This window comes from Leptodactylus fuscus, chromosome 5 (genome assembly GCF_031893055.1).
Source record: "Leptodactylus fuscus isolate aLepFus1 chromosome 5, aLepFus1.hap2, whole genome shotgun sequence".
Taxonomy (NCBI): domain Eukaryota; kingdom Metazoa; phylum Chordata; class Amphibia; order Anura; family Leptodactylidae; genus Leptodactylus; species Leptodactylus fuscus.
In genome coordinates, this window is record NC_134269.1 from 72,852,090 (window position 1) to 72,866,509 (window position 14,420).

General features: G+C 39.5%; 1 protein-coding gene across 2 annotated transcripts in view; it reads right to left on the bottom strand.

The window, feature by feature from the left end:
* Positions 1-1,122: 1,122 nt before the first annotated feature.
* The window catches only part of SQOR (sulfide quinone oxidoreductase), a 37,335-nt gene continuing 24,037 nt past the window's right edge, over positions 1,123-14,420 (bottom strand). For both annotated transcript variants that reach the window (XM_075273348.1, XM_075273349.1), the window contains exons 4-10: positions 12,943-12,996; positions 8,997-9,191; positions 8,244-8,453; positions 7,045-7,228; positions 2,979-3,046; positions 2,253-2,431; positions 1,123-1,428 (exon numbers count right to left, since the gene is read on the bottom strand). In XM_075273348.1, the coding sequence (XP_075129449.1) occupies positions 1,371-1,428; positions 2,253-2,431; positions 2,979-3,046; positions 7,045-7,228; positions 8,244-8,453; positions 8,997-9,191; positions 12,943-12,996 (948 nt within the window). In that variant the 3' untranslated portion in view covers positions 1,123-1,370. The remainder of the gene's footprint in view (positions 1,429-2,252; positions 2,432-2,978; positions 3,047-7,044; positions 7,229-8,243; positions 8,454-8,996; positions 9,192-12,942; positions 12,997-14,420) is intronic.

Below are 14,420 nucleotides of genomic sequence, written 5' to 3' on the forward strand. Positions count from 1 at the left end.
TTTAAATTTTCTGATTTTTTTTTATATAGATTTTATACTCCTTTTGCAGTCATTCTTGGCTTTGGGTCAAAAAAAACTCAACAAAATCTACAACAAAAAAACAAACAACAAAACTTAGCCTTAAGGGGACATTTCACATGGATATTTTCAGGATGTATTTCTGCAGTAAACAATATCCTACTGCTTTATGATGATGATGTGAGATTCAGAACCACCATGGTTCTCCAGTGGTGCAGGAGAGCAGAGCTGCATTATTTCAGATGCCTACAGCATTATAAATCAGTATAAGGGTGCATTCACACTGAGTAAACGCTAGCTTATTCTGAACGTAAAACACGTTCAGAAAAGCGGCGTCTAAAGCAGCTCCATTCATTTCTATGGGAGCGGGGATACGAGCGCTCCCCATAGAAATGAATGGGCTGCTTCTTTCACTCCGTGCAGTCCCATTGAAGTGAATGGGGAGTGCCGGCGTATACGGCAAGCTCTGCTCATGCCGGAGCGTACACGCCGGCACTCCCCATTCACTTCAATGGGACTGCACGGAGTGAAAGAAGCAGACCATTCATTTCTATGGGGAGCGCTCGTATCCCCGCTCTCATAGAAATGAATGGAGCTGCTTTAGACGCCGCTTATTCTGAACGTGTTTTACGTTCAGAATAAGCTAGCGTTTACTCAGTGTGAATGCACCCTAATGCTGTAAATTCAGCCCAAAGGAGCAGTGGTCAGGCTGGGAGATGTATAACTCACACATTGTTTCTCAGCCTATATATGATTTAGTGACAGGGCCCTAAGTGTGAGTGTCTTTGTTAATCCTATAATTTTTATAGACAAAGGATTCAACTGTACAATTTGCTGAGTTGATAACAGGTAATAATAAAGTTATTCCGCTTTCCTTGACATTATCTGTCATAAAATACAGAATAATGAAAATGAAATGTAGCGGATGTCATTCAACAGACCCATCCTACATAATCTATCTGATATGTAATCTGTAATGTTACCATCACCGGCTGTAACTTGTTGGGAACACTGCTGACAGCCTCAAATGCCCTGGTGATGTCAGGTCATGGTTTGAGAGAAGTGTCTCACTGATGCCTCCCTGGTCATTTCCAAACAAAGATCCTTAAGTGACCCCTTTATTTTGGCAAAATGAGTATAAAGAAGAAAAATACCAGAAGAAAAATATAATCTGTAATGTCTTAAGAAAATTCCCATTAGTTTGATCTGAAATACGAGGTTCTGCATGGCTGTGGCAACGAAACAATCTTTCTCAGCTGGCCGGTGGATTATGGAGCCTTGTTCTCACATCACTTCTCATACTGAACATGGCAATGTAAGCTGGTACAGTAGATGGGCGCCTTGCAATGCACTCATTTAAAGCCAAGGTGCAGTATTTTCCTGTAGGGAGCTGGTCCACCCCAATATCCCCTGTTAAAAATAAATTATACCATTTAGAAATACTTCACAAATATTTTTGCATTGCTAGATTTAGTTCATAGTGTTTTGTTTTTTTTGTTTTTTTTTAGAATCAAGTGTTACTTTAAATTTATCCAATGTGGTGCATATGTGTTCAGTCCAAACCATGATGTGTAGGGTCTGGTTTTAATCTTGAATTACAATATCAGAACATGGAGCTGTATTTATATTCTACAGGCTTCAGAGCATAAATCTACCACCAATTGTACAGGACATACAGAGCAAAAACTAACTGTATACCTATGTAACAAACTATTGGTTTTATTACTTGTAGGGATTGTCACATTTTTCTAATACATGGTAATTTAAAATGTGAATTTAATTTTAAGTAGAAATTAAAGGGGTTTCCTATCAAAACAAGTTATCGTCTATCTATATCCAACTGCTCAGACCCCCACTTACCAGGAGAACATGGATTGATGACCGGGCATCACATGTACTGCTCCATTCATTTCAATGGGAGCGCTGGAGATAGTTAAAGTACATTGTTCAGTAGGGGTTTGAATGATTGGACTTCCATCAATCTGCAATCTTGCTTTGATAAGAACACCTCTTTTAATCTGAGGCCCCAAATTGTAGAAACGCAGCTTTTTCTGTTGCAGATTTTGCTGCGGTTTTTTTGAGCCAAAGCCAAGAATGGCTACAAAAGAAATGGGAAATATATAGGAAGTTCTTATACTTCTACCTTCTGATCAATACACTCCTGGCTTTGGAAAAAAAAAAGTTGTGTATCCGCAGCGTGAGGCTTCAGCCTTAAAATATAAGAAATCACTTACTTGAGAAGCATGTTCCAGTACAGGAATGGCATCATGTCTGCCTTCATATGGTACATGGTTCTTCTCTCTTTACTTTGGTCAATAGGAAAAGTCTCCAAGGGTTGGGCATTGTAGTCGAATTCTGCTAAGATTACTTTTCGGTACCCCGTTACCAGTGGACATGAAGTGTATCCATCATACTGCAAGCAATGGAAACATTAACTCATTTTAACAGGAAAATGATTTATGTTACCTGTAATCCATTATGACACTTTACATACTGTATAAGCAATGCACTGAACAATAGCTTTTTTAAGGCTCGCTTCACATAATGAGTAAAACTATGAAATGGAACCAGCCTGAAAATTTCTGTACCAACCACATGTTACATGTTTATTATGGTGTGGAATTTAGCTTCATTGCATTACAGTGAATGGAATCTACTGAGAAGATCTGTGATGGTTCTGTAACAATAAGGGCAGGCCTAGGATCCCCAAATGACTTTTTATATCTTTTTTTTTTTAATTTTTTTATTGAGTGAATGGGGGTTCTTAAAACCTATTTACTAAAAATTGAACTCTAGCTGTGGCATTTCTGTTGGAGAATCTGAACCAAGTAGATAATGTCAGTCGTGCAAATTCACTAAAAGCTTTTCAGCCTTGCTCCATGCATGACATAGGACTTATTTTATACACTGAAACAATACATAATTTACATTTCTATTAAGTATATGAAATGTTAACAAACCTTAGTTGATGGATTTTGGCCTTTCATCACCAAGGAAAGGGTTTTATCTAGGACTGCTGACTGAGCAGCTGAAAATAGAAAAAAAAATCATTAGCCCTTCATATACATTGACTAAGGTCAGTGCAGCGGTTCGCTCATATGGTATGTACCATATTGAAAATGATTTAGGAAGAGTACAGACCCCTACAAAAATAACATAACTTGTGGAGAGCCCAATAGCAAGTAAAGTAACACTGAACATAGTAATATGTATTATGCAACATTAGAGCCACAAGGGATCCATGGAAAGTACTTCCCACCATAGTCTGCAACAATTTTGGCGAAGACATGTTTATTGTGTATTTGCACTAAAAGAATGATAGTGTGCGCCACATTGGACAAGTGCAATAGTTTTCTGGCACAAAATATTGGTATTGTTAAGCCAACTAAAAATGAAAGAGGACTTTTCATGTCCTCAGGCACATGTGTTTTTATATACCGCCAAATTCAGCGCACTGTTGGCTTTCCCGCTGTGTTACTGTTATAATGGCAATGATGTCTGTCCATTGTCAGAAGGGCATTCCTGACAGTTTAGCTGGGCTGTGAGGAACGCCCCCAATGTCTGTACTCGTTCATAGCTCTGTACTGTCAGAGGGGGCGCTCCTTTGTGAATGGTCATTGCATTGCAGCTTTCTGCTGCTGATTGGGCCCAGATGAAAGAACCTAATCAGGAGGGGGTCTCAAGCTGTGGAATCTGCAACACGAAGGACACTGATCTTTTAAGCATCCTGCCACAGATTAGGGTCGGAATCTGCCCCAAATCCATGGCAGATTCCTACGTGTGAATGTGCCCTTAAGGTTTCAAATTTCTAGTACAATCCTAAATTCACCCCATGTGCCACCCATGCACCGGTCGTGCTTCCGCAACCCATTTCATTCAATGAGTAGGAGCCATGGAAGCAGGACTTCAAAATTGTACACGAATAGGACCTGTTCCATATTTTGCGGCCCGGACTTTGTGTGACTTATGGTCATGTGTACGGACCCATAAAAATGAATAGGTCAGTGTGCTATCTAAGAAAAACCCAGATAACACACTGACCATTAATATGGTCATCTGCAAGGGGGCTTAGGTTCATTCTGTATGATGATTAAAGGATTTGTCCAGCTAGAGTTTTTTTTTTTTTTTTTTTTTTAAATGATCCCTGGCAATTTGCATGCATTACTAGAACAGACACGGGAGATGATCGCACAGCCAGACTAGAAACTAAACTGTTCTGTGAAATTAACCAAAATTTCAGGTATCTCCAGCTGTTCTGCTTTATTTTCAGAAAGATTTCCTTCTTAACAAGAACATTTCATTAATAACTATATATTAGAGAATTCCAATGTCTACTAACCCTAATAGGCAGAGTATGAGCTATATCTTGTACAAGGAAAAATACTAATGGTGAATCAGAGGAAAGGGCCAAATGACAAATTCTACCATAATAGAGAAAATGCAAACAAAATAGAACCGCATGACTTGTCCATTTTATCTCACCCGAAAGAATCTCTGTGCTGGGCATTTCAGGGCTAATGGAGGTCAATATTCAATATCCTTACATGACCTTCACAAGTAACTACCAATACATAGAGACATCCCTCTTAGCTGGGAACATGCACATATACTGGGTTTTTAACCAGAAACAGTTAGTTCTATACATAAAGGGACTTTAATGAAGGGAAACAAAAATGACAATAATTTAATATATCCTATTAACAAAGATCATATTCCATGTTTGAGATATGAATCAGACTCTTTTTTTTGTTTTGTTTTGTTTTAGGTTGGAAATGTTTAGAAATGTTAAATAAAAACATTTTATAAAGGTCATGTAATACAATATGTATTTTGCCTGAAATGCATCAAAATAAAAATCCCTTCAATATCTAATAGTCATTAATAAGGTGTTACAAAACATCCATAAAGTGTGTACATTCTGTACTCCAGAAAGTGCAAGTATACAAAAGAGATGACTTATTATCAGTCATGTGATATACGCATGCAGCGTGCAGATAAGCTTATTACTCTGGAAGTGGTAGCCTGCAGCTTTCACAGAACAGCTGTTTCAGTACTGACCATCCAAAGAGTCATCCCTGGGCTTATCATTGTCTTGTGAGCAATTGCATCATGTTTAAGGGAGTAGTTCAGATAAGTCCAAATCCATTTATTTCAGGTAACTGCATAATACTGAACACAACGCCATAAAAGATGTGTCATGTAGTGGATTAGAGATCAAAATAGTAATTACATATCACAGTAAACCTTCCGTTCATGTGATCATTACAACTAGTTGTAGTGTAAGCAAACACAAGGGCGGTTTTATTTCGACAAGGTTAATTTGTATTTTACTGAAAATATTCAATTTAAAGGGATTAAATCCTATTTAAACCCTTTAAGCCTAAATCAATATTCTTCAACTATGACTGAATTATCGTTTATAGAGATGAGCGAACAGTGAAATATTCAATATTTGTTTGGAATAGCTCCTCAATAATCGACTATTCAAACGAATATCGAACCCATTATAGTCTATGGGGGAAAAAGCTTTGTTTCAGGGGAAACCACTATTTGACTCAGGAGAGTCACCAAGTCCACTATGACACCTCAGCAAATGATGACAACACCTCTGGAATGCAGGGACAGCAGGGGAAGCATGCCTGGGGGCATCTAACAAGCCCACGTCCCTGTATTACGCCATTATTAATGTGGGAGATGACTTTTTCCCACAGGAATACATTGACCAGCGTTGATTGGCTGAATGCTGTACACTGTATGGCATTCGGCCAATCAGCGCTGGTCAATGCATTCCTATGGGAAAAAGTCAGCTCCCGCTCAGCTTTGCTATACCTGAGATGTAGCAGTGCTGTGCGCTCAACGTTGCTACATCTGAGATGTAGCAGCTCTGTGTCAACTCTGCTATACCTGAGATGTAGCAGTGCCGTGCGCTCAACGCTGATACATCTGAGATGTAGCAGCACTGTGTCAACTCTGCTATACCTGAGATGTAGCAGTGCTGTGTGCTCAACGCTGCTACATCTGAGATGTAGCAGCGCTGTGTCAACTCTGCTACATCTGAGATCGGACACCAATGGAGACTGCTGTAGACTGATCTTAGACTCCGCCTCCTCCGGCACAACCAGCGTTGATTGGCCGAATGCTGTACACTGTATGGTATTCGGCCAATCAACACTGGTCAATGCATTCCTATGAGAAAAAGTCAGCTCCCGCATAACGCAAGCTGCCAGCTCTCCCAACTAGCATATAATGGCCTGCCATGAGACAGAGCCCCAAAGAGCTGTTTGAGTAACATTCCTACCTAAATAAAGCTAATTCCTAGCAAACCCTACCAGTACATCTGTCCCTGTCTCACAGTCCACAGTCTCATATGAAACGAATCTGAAATCCACCATTCGTATAAAGTGGAGGTCACCTGATTTAGCCAGCCAATTACTTTTTCTGATTTTTTTTCGATGTATACGTTGTCGTAATTCCTGTCCCACCTCCCCTGCACAGTTATTGGTGCAAAAAAAGCGCCAGGGAAGGTGGGAGGGGATACAAATTTTTAGTGCGTTTGCTGCGTGGTATTCAATTGGAATCAAATACCTCGAACAGCCTGATATTCGATCGAATACCAATTTGATCGAACCCCGTTCGCTCATCTCTAATTTAGGCATATCTAGTTTCAGAATATTTTTCTGATAACGGTTAAGGTGTAACAATGTATGACCAAATGTTCCAAGCCTTATAGATTACTAATCTATTACATAAACTCAGACTAGACAGTCTAAAGATGCATCAAATATTTCATCCAGCATAAATCACTGTGATAAATCTGGCACATTTTCAGAATGTGTAGTCTCAGTTTACACTGTCTATTAGTAAATGTGGGCCGCTGTTTCTTGTGCCAAGTACTTGGACAGATCTCTAGGTATCCCTGAGCAATACACGCTAAGCAAATAATATTGGACAGAAAGATGGACAGCTGTATGATCTTAAATATTATAGCTGACACTATGTTGTTATACTCAGATAGTATTTTCTTACCTATGGCAGCTGCTGTTTTTGATGTTGGAAGGTTTGTACAGTCACCAATGCCAAAAACATTTGGGTACTTCTTATGCTGTAGGGTCTCCTTGTCTACATCTACCCAGCCACCTGCATCAGCCACAGGACTGTTTACCAGCACATCTGGTGGTCCCATTGGAGGAGTCACGTGCAGCATTTCATACTGTAAGAAAAGTCAATCACACTGTATTTCATGCATAAAATTGGAGGTACATATGTTTTTTGGATTCAAAACATGAGCAATAATAATGCTGCCTTCAAAAAGTCAAGTATGTAATGGTATATGAGCATCGTTGGGCTACTTGCAAGATGTTTTGAAAAGGTAATCCTATCTTCTGATATGTCAGGAAGTCATGCTATAAGAGGACTGGTGGGAGTCCTTGACCTTGGAACCCAGAGCAATTCCCAAAATGAAGAAGTGATTTGTAGAACCTTTCTAGTCTGCCTAGTATCTAATTTTTCCAGCATCTAATTTTGGGAACTGGCTGGAGTTTAAGTTCATAATCAATGGCCAATGTGACGAATAAAGAAGGTCTCTTTATTAGCATGGAATCATAATGTGTTGTCAACATTTTATTAATAAATGCTACATATTGAAGGGGTTATCCAGTTTTTAAAAAAATATGAGACAAATAACAGGATGTATCAATACAAAACACTTCCTAACATATCTTATTTAAATTCAGCACGGTTCATCGGATTTATTTTCAGGTCATTAACCAAAGCTGTGGTATTGCATTTCCAAGCTCAATACCCTGTGAGCAGTTCAGCCAGCAAAGAAAACATCACAGTAGTATGTGACCTCCTTGCTCCTTGAAGCCACTCTTAGGAATGATTTATTGCTTGGTCAGATAGCAGAGGGAGAGCCATGCTACAGAAACTGAAGAAACAAGACAGACCCTGTAGAAAGGAGGAAATATGCATACAGGGGAGAGTGGAGATGGAAGGGTACACAGAGCAAGAGTAGGCAGATGAATCATGGGAAATGTAGTTTGTCCAAAGATTTACTGCACGTAAGTAACAGTCATACAAGGAGCATCAAGTAAAATTAAACCAAGCAAAGAGTGGACAAGGGAACAGTAAGTATTTAAAACTGCTGCAGATGTATCTGCAGATAAATTTTGGAAGCTGGATAACCCCATTTAATCTCAGGTACAAGTAGCACTCATCTGGTTTACCTGGTACACTTTGGTCTCTCCTGGTTTATCAAGGTTCTCAAACACAGCTTCTTGTTTGTCTGCCTGCACCTCAATAAGGTTGTGTCTGAAGTTGACCTGAATATCTCGCTCCTTGATTATCTGTAGCAATGCATCTGCATATTTCTTCACTCCAAAGATGACTCCCAATGATGTGTTAAAGATGAAGTTGGCATCAGAGCGTTTTCCTGTCTATTTGTGCAAAATATGGAAGGAACAGTTAAGGTGAAAAGATTCACTGACATGTCACTTGCCCATTCTGTGACAGTCACTAGACAGTTCTGTGGTAGACACATCCATAGGAATAAATGGAATGAAATATAACTTAGAGGTGCAACCATCTGTATTTTGACTCAAATTCCATTGAGCATTAGAGCAATTGTCCAAATATTCAGTGATAGTTTTTATTGAAATCTGTCTCATAGTCTTACTAAAATTCCAGTCTCTTACCCAGGTCTGGACCTTGAATGCATGCTGGGCAAAGCTAACTAGTCACGAAATATAGTAAAGGGATGATTAAAAAGAAATCCATTACCATAAAAAAAACTTATTAGTGGCCAACAGTCAAGCCGAGCAAGTGAAATCAGTCAATATGGTAGACATCTTAGGTGTATAGAAACTGTACTGTACACTAGCCACCATGTAGAATCTGAGGTAGATAATGCATAGGAAGGGAAATGAAGGCGGTTCTCAAATTAAATGCCAAATGACATAAAATGAGCATAGTCAGCTTACTTTTCTGAGGTACTCTTCTGATAAGTACATGATTTTCTGTGGTGCGCCTGCGCATTTTACTGGTGTGTTAGGGAAGGTGAAAATGGCATTGCCCTTCTTAAAATCCTGCAGAGCTTTCCAGGTTTTCTCTACAGTTTTTACAGAATAGTTGGAACCAATTTTTGGATACTGAAATCCTTCAGGAAGTCCTTTCACCTGTGCAAAAAAAAAAAAAAAAAAGAAAGAACTATATAAAAAAAATATAGCATAGATAAGGGGCAAATATACAGACAAATCAAAAGCTATCTTCTGACCGCTGTACTGGAATTCCCATGGAAGTATCTCCTGTGTCCGATTGTGGATTATTATTAAGATTATCTTTTTACCTGTGGACACTATTAATGATGATTTCACGGATTCTTGATTAATGTAAATATATATTGATTTCTAGTTGGATCACTGCCTTTGGCTAAGGCCCCATGTGGCAAAAAAGCGTTGAGGGAAAAACCACGGCGGCAACACATCGCGGTTCTTCCTGCAGTGCTTTAGACAGAAAGTTCACAGAGGTTTCCTCTGCAGACTTTCTGTTTCAATTATACCTATAGGGAAACCACCGGCATTTCTATAGGTATAATTGATATCCGCACCGGATTTGGAAATAAGTGAAAATATAAAATGGACAGCACCGCGCTGTATATGGTGTAGTAAATTTGTTAAACTGTTAAATATTTTCAGTATAGTTGTTATACACAACTGTCAGTCTGGCAATGGAACCGTTTACTAGGGGGTTCCTCCCTGGGGGGTATACAGCTCCAGTGCCCAATCACCAGTGGTGTATGAGTAAAGGTAAGGACCGAAAGTGCAGTCCTGTGTTCTTCGGATTTGGAAATAATGGAGTGTTTGCACTGCAGTTTTTACCGCAAAGTGGTCATGGGATTCACCAGAATCCCATCCGCTTTGCCCTGACTGTAAAACACAGCAATTTATGCCACATGGCGTTTATACCATGTGGGGCCCCTGGCCTTTGGCTGTCTTTTACTTGGTGTTATTGGACCCTTTGGGGTCTCGTGTTATAATGATAGACACCAGTATGTGCTGCTAATTTTTCCCCATATATTTGTTTATGAGTACTGTGCACATTTGCATTGGCACAAGATGCTGTTGAATGCCATTCTATACTGTACAGTTCTTTGAACCCATATATTGCCTCTAACACATTTCTGGAATTATATATAACTTCAGAAGGGATTAGTCTTTTAAGTGCTGAAGCACTCAACTATGGACTATGGTGTAAAGCATGTTGTGAAATAGCAAACAGTACCACCTAGTGGGCACATATTGTAAAATCAGACACAAACAAGACAAGTACTCCAATTGTGGCATACAGTACTTATGGTGAATTATGAGGCAGCGACCTTCCTTTTATAAGAAAAAGAGACTTCTATAAAGTTGCAAAGCAATTACAGGACATTGTCTAAAGGCCTCACTTTACAGCAGCTTGTATTTTTTTAATTTTTTTATAATCAACCCTGTGTATGCTAATGGATAAAAGATGCTGATTTATGAGCTGTTACCCTGATCTACTGTATTATCACAATGCTCTGTATGCAGTTCCCTATTATAGAAGTGTAGGTCCACCTGTAACTCCTCCAAAGCAAAGCTATGGTCTAAACTTAGCAATATAGAAACCTGATACTACCATTACAGTCAACTAAAGCCAGATCTTTATGACCACATTGACATGTAGAGTATTTATAACCGATTTTCAGTGTGGATTCCAAAATCTTCAATGAAAAGAGTATAATGCATGTGAATGTGGTTTAGAAAACTCTATTCACTTGCAGCACAAACAAATGGATCTTATTTAAGAAAAGGCTGCAGATGTGTACTCTATTGTAAGGGCCTGATCACATGGCAGAAACTGGCACTGATTTGGAGGTGGATTCAGCCCGGCTTCTGCCTTCAATTGTCAATAAGCAGCAGAGATCAGAGCAGAATAACAAGAAACCATGGGGCCCAATAGCGAAACCTGTAATGGGGCCCCATCATACCATGACCACCTTAAAGAGGATAGGCCATAACATCTGATGAGTGGCGGCCAAACAGCTGTTCCCCCATGGATCATTTGTTCAAAGGTGTGCATGGTCAGTGTGTTGTACATTACACAGTGTCGGAAGCAGCTGACTAAGTGCCCTGTATGGTGGCCAAGTGCCAGGGTAACAGATTACTTCCCATTGACGTCAATGTGAGTTGAGCTGCAGTAACTGTACCTGACCACTATACAGGGCATGGAGCCAACTGTTTCCAGCTCCGTGCACTGTATAGAATTTATGCTGGGCACATCTCTGAACAGTTAAACAGAAGACATTAATGGCCTATCTTAAGGAATACATGAAAAGAATTATGGACAACAATCAGCAAGTTCAGGACTTGAAACATGTATGATTATTTTGGTCTCCTTTACACACAGAGATAATACATATAGTGATTTTAAATTACAGATAATGCACACAGTGATATCACAGTACAGCGATAATAAACACAGTGATGTCAGAGAACCTAATCATAGAACAGGGATAAAGTAATTATAATAATGTCACATGCTGGCATTATAATATCCCAGTAAAGTAATGGAGGTGCATTCAGTTTTCCACATCCCCTTCCATTATCTGTAGGTATCACTGCACTCTAAGTCTCTGTGTAAATAGGCCCTCTTAGCTGATGGACCCTATAGCATCTGCTATGTCTGCTACACTGGTAGTCACAGCCATGTCTGCAAATAATAGAAGTAAATATAAGAAACTTCGTAATATATCTTATCTTAGAAAAACAATATATCCTACTCTGCTGTATCCTTTATCTTAAACTGACTTTACTTCTGAAATCACTGCTGAATCTGTCTTGGTCTCTTCAGATGGACTGCAGCTAACTAAATTCTTTAAATTACCTGTGCCCAGAAATATCTATGAAGGGGAGAGAGGCAGGAGGGAAGAAGAGCCAAGTGAGAGATAGAAAACCAGAAACCACGTGTAGGGATGCTGCTGAAACTAATAGTAAGTTTTCTATCTCACCCTATAATTTTATTCACATCAGTACTGCTAACTACTTCTGTATATTGTCTTCTATGTTGCTTCTGAGTAAATAAGAGAAGTATCAAGAACAGAATCTACTGTTTTCTCAATGTGTTCCCTATAGCAGACTTCACAGCATCTGTATCCACCCAACAATGCTGGGATAACTGAAATTCTGGATTAAGTCTGCAGAGGCAAAAAATTACTAAAGATACAGAATACAAGTCATATTATGGACAGAAACAGTGTTGCTGCACATGTATATACACAGGGCCATAAAGTTTGTGTACACTTAAATGTGGATTTACCATAATTTTCACAGTCTAATCCAGCTCAACAGCAATCCTAGTCAGATTATACTGCAATGTGGGAAATTTCCATATCCTACACTGAATATTAACTCTCCTGACTATTTGCTCTGTAAAAAGATAAGAGCCTGATATTGTGATATGATGACTCAATGCACCAGGAAGAAACTGGTAACGTTCCCCTGCCTTTATTACTTGTGCCAGCTACATTATCACAAAACATATAAGGAAGTCACTTTTATGAATTTTCAAATGTGTGCCGTGTCATACAGGTAGGTCTGCAGTACTACAGATTGTCTGGTCACAATAGTACTGGCACAGAAGATAGTGGGATAGGAAGACCTCTGATTCTTTTATTATCTATGCCATGTGGATTCTATTTTGTTAATGTCTGATAACACAATTTTGCTTTACAAACATGTAGCATATCATAATTGTTACATTAATAAATCAGACACAGTATGTCAACGCAGATTGTGGACTTGGTCTCTTGAGCAGTACATCTATTTTTCCTATCTAGGAAAATTAACATTACGTCATTTAGTCATGTAGACTATTCAGATACAGCAGATATAAGTAATACTTTACCTTTTCAAACTGCAATTTGAGCCCAAGAGCAATGATCAAATATTTGTAGCCTATCTGGAAAGCAAGAAAACAAATGATTAGAAGTCATGTTTCCATGAGTGCACTGAATTACTCTTACTACCTCTGTATATTGTATATATTTGTCTACACCATGGTAAATAACACGAAGTGTCCTCCTAATATGTAGCTTTGAACTTTAGATAAGTCATCTTAACCTGTCTGCCCACTGTTATCAGTCCTTAGGCTACACTCTGAGACAAAACTCTTCCTTCAATATCTTATTGAAATTGATGGGTCTGTGATGTGGACCTCAATCATTATAGTTAACAGTGTCCCTGTTACAATCATATTTAGTCATAATGTACCTGTTACAATCATACTTATAAGAGAAAAAAAACCTCAATACAAAGGCAATGTGTACAGAACTGGAAAATGCATGCAATACACCATATATGACAATTATCACCTAAATATATAAGAACAGATACAGAACAGCGACGGGTTGTCTAGATGCCTAGAATCCAATCATCAGAAATTGTCCTGGCCATAATAGCAGTAGATCTAACAATCCTGACCAAATATTTTTTCCAACCATTTGTATTACTGAGTCAATATAGCTCAGACTGAATCTGTTCATGTTTTGTAGGCTTTGCATTAGACCTGTGGGCAGGGGCGTAACTACCGTGGTAGCAGCAGTAGCAGCTGCCACAGGGCCCGGGCCATTAGGGGGCCCGGTGACAGCCGCTACCGCTGCGTTTTTTTTTTTTTTTTTTTTTTTTAAGTCCGTTACGGGCCCTATTCACTTGCCGATCCTGGCTGGGCCGGGATCGGCAAGTGACACCGCGGGGCCCACAGAGGCCATCATTATACTCGGGGGTCTTTGCAGACCCCCGAGTATAATGATCTGCGGACCGGAGAGGTAAGGGAACATAAAAAACAGTGTTACTTACCTCTCCACGATCCTGCCAGGCCTCCGTCATTCGTGTCTGACGTCACATGACCCAGGCCAGCTTCCCGGGTCATGTGACGTCTGACGTCATTAAAACTGGACAAGAGCGGCGGCCGACAGGAACAGGTAAGCAACTATCTCTGTTCTTTTAATGGTTTTAATCCCCCGGGTCTCCGATTATTATACTCTGGGGTCTTTTCAGACCCCAGAGTATAATAAATGTTTATAGGTGTCCACAGTGGGACATATGGGGACACTATTGGGGATAATACTGTGTGCAGGGGACACTATAGGGGTTAATACTGTGTGTAGGGGACACTATAGGGGTTAATACTGTGTGTGCATTGGACACTATAGGGGTTAATAATACTGTGTGCATTGGACACTATAGGGGTTAATAGTGTGTGTGCAGGGGACACTATAGGGGTTAATACTGTGTGTGCATTGGACACTATAGGGGTTAATACTGTGTGTGCAGGGGACACTATAGGGGTTAATACTGTGCGTGCATTGGACACTATAGGGGTTA